The sequence below is a fragment of the Mytilus edulis genome, chromosome 3 (assembly GCF_963676685.1).
Source record: "Mytilus edulis chromosome 3, xbMytEdul2.2, whole genome shotgun sequence".
Classification (NCBI taxonomy): Eukaryota; Metazoa; Mollusca; class Bivalvia; order Mytilida; family Mytilidae; genus Mytilus; species Mytilus edulis.
Genome location: NC_092346.1, coordinates 98360793 through 98368221, shown reverse-complemented (window position 1 = coordinate 98368221; position 7429 = coordinate 98360793). Strand labels below are relative to the sequence as shown.

The window sequence follows — 7429 nt, the reverse complement described above, 5'->3', positions numbered from 1 at the left end:
ACACAAAACAAATGTCAAGATTTTACAAATCAATTAAAGATTTCTTCTTCAAACTTTTTAAATCTAAAATTAAATAGTTGACACAGCATAGGTTTCTGACACAGAATGAATGTGGTCTAATGAACTTAAAAGTTTTTTTTTGCCTTTGAGCAATTCACTATGCTGTTGAATATTAATCCTCTCAAAAAAATGTTTGAAGAAATTTTCTTTTTATTTATGAAATCTGAAATGAGAAAAATTTAAACCCCCCCCCTTTTTTTCACATCCCCGTTTCCCTTTCTCCAAAACTGATATCAATTCAAATTTCTAATGGAGTTTGCAACAATAACTACTCTTTTAAATACATCATAAAATATTAAAATGTAAAATAAAGTGCTTGTTATCACTGAATGGTAAAGATTGGTTGGTAGTAAAAGTGAATATACATTGTTTATTGTATAAAACAATAAAAAAAACTTCATCAGCAACATTTTATATTGGCAAATTTCCAATGAAGTTATTTACATAAAGTTATTGGCAAATAAAAATAGAAAATGACATCATAGTCATGTCTGGCAAATGTCCAACATACATTATCTAAAAACATTTTAGATAAGATAAGGAAAAAAAGCTTCATCAGCAACATTTTATATTGGCAAATTTCCAATGAAGTTATTTACATAAAGTTATTGGCAAATAAAAATAGAAAATGACATCATAGTCATGCCTGGCAAATTTCCAACATATATTATCAACTACTATTCTATACAAAGAAAGATAACTCCAATTGAAAATTAATTGCTATTGCACAATATTGTGCAATTAGATATTTCTTGCTATTGTGCAATACTGTGCAATTGAAAATTTCTTGCTATTGCACAATACTTGATATGGAATCCTGATTTGGACCAACTTGAAAACTGGGCCCATAATCAAAAATCAAAGTACATATTTAGATAAAGCATATCAAATAAGCCCAAGAATTTAATTTTTGTTAAAATCAAACTTAGTTTAATTTTGGACCCTTTGGACCTTAATGTAGACCAATTTGAAAACTGGACCAAAAATTAAGAATCTACATACACAGTTAGATTTGGCATATCAAAGAACCCATTTATTCAATTTTTGATGAAATCAAACAAAGTTTAATTTTGGACCCCCATTTGGACCAACTTGAAAACTAGGCCAATAATTAAAAATCTAAGTACATTTTTAAATTCAGCATATCAAAGAACCCCAAGGATTCAATTTTTGTTAAAATCAAACTAAGTTTAATTTTGGACCCTTTGGACCTTAATGTAGACCAATTTGAAAACGGGACCAAAAATTAAGAATCTACATACATAGTTAGATTCGGCATATCAAAGAACCCCAATTATTCAATTTTTGATGAAATCACACAAAGTTCAATTTTGGACCCTTTGGGCCCCTTATTCCTAAACTGTTAGGACCAAAACTCCCAAAATCAAACCCAACCTTCCTTTTATGGTCATAAACCTTGTATTTAAATTTCATAGATTTCTATTTACTTATACTAAAGTTATGGTGCAAAAACCAAAAATAATGCTTATTTGGGTCCCTTTTTGGCCCCTAATTCATAAACTGTTGTGACCTCAACTCCAAAAATCAATCCCAACCTTCCTTTTGTGGTCATAAACCTTGTGTTAAAATTTCATTGATTTCTATTTACTTATACTAAAGTTATTGTGCGAAAACCAAGAATAATGCTTATTTGGGCCCTTTTTTGGCCCTTAATTCCTAAACTGTTGGAACCAAAACTCCCAAAATCAATCCCAACCTTCCTGTTGTGGTCATAAACCTTGTGTCAAAATTTCATAGATTTCTATTCACTTAAACTAAAGTTATAGTGCGAAAACCAAGAAAATGCATATTTGGGCCCTTTTTGGCCCCTAATTCCTAAAATGTTGGGACCAAAACTCCCAAAATCAATCCCAACCTTCCTTTTGTGGTCATAAACAACCTTGTGTTAAAATTTCATTGATTTCTATTCACTTTTACTAAAGTTAGAGTGCGAAAACTAAAAGTATGCGGACGACGACGACGACAACGACGACGCCAACGTGATAGCAATATACGACGAAAAATTTTTGCGGTCGTATAATGAGCGAGAAACGTGAATATGATATCCATTATTTGAAGTTCAAAGCGATAAATGCGATCAATATAATTACCATACTTTGAATTATTCAGAGAGATGTAGAACTGGAAATGAAGATAATTAAGCGATAAATAATTAGTGATTTTCTAATTACTAAGAACGATTTTTCCTTCAAAAAATCATATTCAAATTGTATCTACGTGTGCCATTTATTCATGAAAGAAAACTGCATTTATTCCTTTTCCCTGTCATGTATGCAAGTCACAAAAGGGTCATCTCCTGATATAGTTCAACGTTTGTGACTATGTTGAACTCATCTGACCCATCTAAATTGAAATAAAAGATACCACCGATGCAAGTTAGTAGGCTTCATATTTTCAATAAAGGGTTGCCACTTACAATGAAGTTAATGAACCTCCAGTTCCAAGTGGTAAAGTTGATTCGTCTTTTGAAAGTGTTACCGACACTGTAATGAATTTGTTTGACCGTTAGGCAACACAAGTTTACCGGTATTCAAAGTCCTAAATCGATTGAGAGAAAACAAATCCGGGTCATAAACTAAAAGCGAGGAACATACATCAACTATAAGAAGTAAACAAAGCAATATCAGGAATACTGAAGTGTAACAAAAACAAACAACGTACATAGAAACGAAAAATTTGAAGACAACTGCCATATTCCGTTGTATTAAAAAAAACCGACCACGGATGTGTCCAAATTATTAAAACCATTCCGTCCCCTTTTCCTTGATTTTGACAACGCTGAAAAAGACTTATTACCAAAAGTGTACTTACCACGAGTACATGAATTGATTTCATCAGTGAAACACGATGCCTTCTGGAAAATCCACGATACCTCTTATTTTGTTGTGTTAATGTAGCTTACTCTTTATGTTTTAAATTATTGTTTTGTTGGCGTGGTGTGTACTTGTTGGTCTTTCCTCGTTTTTTCTTTTTTCACAATTACGTTGACAGTTTCTTTTTTACCTAAGGGTTTTGAACGGCCCCTTAATATATCCAGCCCCTTTTTAATCCTAATTTCCTTGATTATATAGTTGCTTATTACAAGAAAGCCATCATGAAATGGTTGACTAGTATCCAATAACTGTGCTACATATGACCAGATATCTTGACAATATGTTCCTTTTTCAAGCAATGAAGTGTGGATTTGTATTGTTGAGGTTGCCAGTTATATAAAACCGGCCCAGCAGGATTAAACATAATTTATAAATGTGCATATTGTAAACATTAAGTCGTCAATATTGAAACCCTACGAAAACATAAATGTAGCTGCCAATGTTTGTTGGAATATGTACGAAATCGTGTCCGATAAACCGATTTGCGTTTATATAACTAATCGATTTCAGTAAATGAAAAAAATGTTGAGAAGGAACCAAGTGGTAATTAAAACATTTCGGTAGAAAAAACAAAATGACAAAGAAAAACAAACCCGCTAATAAATCAAGCAAATACATTACTCTTTTGTATACATTTAACCATAACACTTAACAACGTGTAGTTTTGGAAATAAAAACACGTTATTTAAGAAAACATTAAATCACAATTCACAAGACAAAGTTTTCTACTACTCGTTCATTTGCTTAAAAATAGTAAATAGGGATACATTTGATTTATCAAATATTTCAATGCTTTCTATTTCATTAGTTTAAACCTTACAGGTAGTAATTAATTTCAAATCACGTGCATCAACCCAACATTATACTTAACATATTATCAGTAGAACGAAAACTTAAATCTCATGACAACTGATTTGATGTGGTAAGTATATTGACAGTTTCCAAGCAAAAATATTATCTTTTATTTAATAGCATCCTTCATATCAATGTTGGTGAACTCTGCTTTCCGAAAAGAGAAATACATTCTAACCAGCTAAGAAGACCTGTGTTTTTACATTTTGCATACAGGATATATGTATATACTTTTTTTTACTTTGACAATTATTGTGTAGTAATTTTTTGGTAAAATAATTCGAACAAGTTTCCCGTATTCACTCATTTTTTCTTCTTTTTAAAAGACAAGTTTGTAAAGAATACTTGTCATGTCAACTCTTCATAGTTTTCAAAATTTTTATTTAATAATCGTCTCATTAAGAATGATATGAAATCAGTTCAAACCGGATATGTAAAGGAATGATATCAACACAGACAGCACACATACATACTTATCCATTTGTCGCCATGTACACAATGGTAAAAATGAAATATTTACAAAAAAATTATCATTAAATGTATACACACTATATACACAGTAGCTAACTACATCCACTATACTATCGTTATTGCATTATTTGAACCAGAAGCAGAAGTTTGATTATGCTTATTTACACTTCGATCACTACCATGTGGTGAACGTTCCGGTGGTTTGCCAGAAATATGATTTAAAGAATTGCCACTTTTACTCGAACTAGCAATTGAGTTTGTCTGCGAGTGAGGCACTCGCGTTCGATGCATAGGAGAATTAGTGTTTGTTGGCACTGGTGTGTAACTATATTTATCAGCCGTTTCTGACTGTTTCGATATAACAGAATATACAGGATTGTTTTGAATATCTGGTTTAGAATTTGAAAGTGATCCAGATAAATGATTAACCGGAACTGTTGTAATTTCGTCACCGTCTGGTTCGTTGCTATTCCCCCTACTTTGTGAGTTTCTACTAGCGTTAGCTGCTTCACCTTGCTTTATCTTCTTTATTCTTTCTCTTTGATAATAAACTCCGGCATATATTAAAATATTAACAAATAATAACGAACAGCCTATTGCTACAGTGATACTTAGTGGGACGGAACTTGTTGCTAAAGATTCTTGTGTTCTTTCTCCAGCAATCGCAGTGTTCTCATTTGTAGTAATGTCTTTCGGTGGATCTGTAATTTCTTCTTGTGATGTTTGTCTTGGTGTCGATCTATGGTAATTTCGATCCATTCCATCAAACGCCGGATGATTAGTAACGTGGACATCATTAAGTAGCCGCGTGACCGGAGGAGTCGGAGGCGGTAAGGGAAATAAACGAGTGAATTTAGATACTAGTCCGTCTGGATCGTCAAATGTTGATATGTTTTTCCAGTCGAGAAGTTCGTGTTGAGACGCCTCAGGTTTGATACCCGTATTTGGATCTTGTTTCTTGTTTATTTGTGGTATTAGATTCAACCACAAAGCCAGTTCTGATCCTCTGTAGTGGTGTTTTATCTGTGGACGTTTACCTGTAAAATATTACAAAACAAACGATCGTTTATATATTTTGTTCATCTCAATTCAAAAATCCTGTGAAGAACTTAAGTGTGAGAATTTGTTATAATATTAGCATTTTACTGATTCTAGACACAAAATTCCAATATTTTCGTATACTGAATTATTTTATCGTTATTCGTGTAAAAGACTAGAACCTTTGGTAGGAATAGACGCCACTGTCTTATAATAATCTCATTTTCAAAAGGCGGATTTCAAATATAAAAATTGAAGTAAGAAAGTAAAAATTGCTAAAAAGGAACGTAAGAACAAAACAAATCTGACAAGATAGGTCTTATATTGTTCGATTATTTACCTCATGCAGTTGTCTGCACTTTCTGTGTATTACTGTTTTGTCAGTCTTTTATATAAATGATAAAATTGAGAAAGGAAATGGCGACAACAACCCGACCATAGAGCAGACAACAGCCGAATGAATCTATCAGAAACTATGTGTGGCTTTTAAAAAGTTGTTTAAATGGAATTTATTTTACCGAATGTGTTCTGTCAGTTGATAACGTTTGCTTTAGTCAGTTTTTATGAATTTTCCCTTTTTGAATTTACCTTGTACTTAGTTATTTTTGAGATTTACTTTTTATTTAATAGTTCATGTGGCAAACTTAGCAAATCATTTAATAAAACAAGGTCAAATAAAAAAAAACCGGTAGAATTTTGCAGATGTAAACTGGAATTTAAACAGATTGATGAGGTAAGCAAAATATGTTCTTTTAAATTATCATCATATACATCGAAACCATTATAGACTTAAAGAACTAAATAGAATGATCTGTTTTTATCAAAATATACGAGATATTCTATCAACAAAGATAGCATATCGTATAATTTTCCAAAACATATGTTTTATACAGAAATATTTCGAGATACGCCTGTAAAATTTCCTATAAAATGTTAAAACAAACCAAGGCATATGTTTTAACTACATTTTACGAGACTGGTTTAACAGGAAGATTCTGATTTTTTTTTATATTCTGTGTTTGTAAACGATGTTATCAAGTTTTCATATTTATGATTATCATTTATAGCAAAATACATTTATATATTTGCATGAGCTACACAATATGAACGTTTTTGTTATCAAGTCTTCTTACATGCACCTTTCTCATTGGCAGTAATGAACACCGGTACACTACTTTTGTCTTGATGTATTATTCCCTTTACACCAATCATAGGAATGATAAATAAAGACTTAGAATGGCTTAGCAGATAATTTGATATCTTTGTACAACACGTCTGTTATTCCATACTTATGTTTAAAAGAATTGCGCAAAAAAGCAACACAATCGAATAAAAGCACTGCCTTAAAGGTAAAACAAAGAGAACAATGTTTTCAGGAATATGACAGTTCTTGTCCATTCGTTTTTGATGCGTTTTGTTATTTGATTTTGCCATGTGATTATGGACTTTCCCAATTGATCTTCCTCTAAGTTCAGTATTTTTGTGATTTTACTTTTTGTTAAATTTTCGATACACTTTTTATAGGAACTAAATGAATGAATGTTTTTTGAAAACTGACTATATCTTCTCATCATAAACTAAAAAAAGACAAAAGTTGCAAATACATTTTTTTTCAGGGCACGTCTACATTTTGATATCAATATAGCCGAATTTAAAGGAGCAGGTTCAGTAAGACCCCTTTTTGGCCCCAAAATATAGCAGTTTTACAAAATTGTGAAAATGCAATCTTTAAGCTATATTTTGGAAAGTAAAATGCTTCTGCTACATAAATATGAGCTATTTTTGACAATACAATGCATACATATCGCGTACTAGCATCAGTAAGTCATGCTAAATTACTGAAATCTTCAAAATTTAAGCATTTTGGTTTATTTTTAGACGGTTTTCGTCAAAAATGAAAGTGGCCGCATTCGTGTTCATTCATACTATTGAAATGTAAGTTGCATTTAATGATAATACAAAACATATATAAAGGTTGAGGATGAACACGGATGCGGCCACTTTCGTTTTTGACAAAAACCATCTGAAAAGTGACGTTTTTTGGCATATTTGATATAGATGTTTCATATTTAAGCTTGAATCAGAGCGTTTTAATGACTGAATCAGTTAAAATC

The 7429-nt window shown here is 31.6% G+C and overlaps 1 protein-coding gene across 16 annotated transcripts in view; it reads right to left on the bottom strand.

The window, feature by feature from the left end:
* Positions 1-4170: 4170 nt before the first annotated feature.
* The window catches only part of LOC139517920 (neuroligin-4, X-linked-like), a 261221-nt gene continuing 257962 nt past the window's right edge, over positions 4171-7429 (bottom strand). For all 16 annotated transcript variants that reach the window (XM_071309459.1, XM_071309466.1, XM_071309461.1 and 13 more), the window contains one exon: positions 4171-5314. In XM_071309459.1, coding sequence (XP_071165560.1) covers positions 4383-5314 — 932 coding nt within the window. In that variant the 3' untranslated portion in view covers positions 4171-4382. The remainder of the gene's footprint in view (positions 5315-7429) is intronic.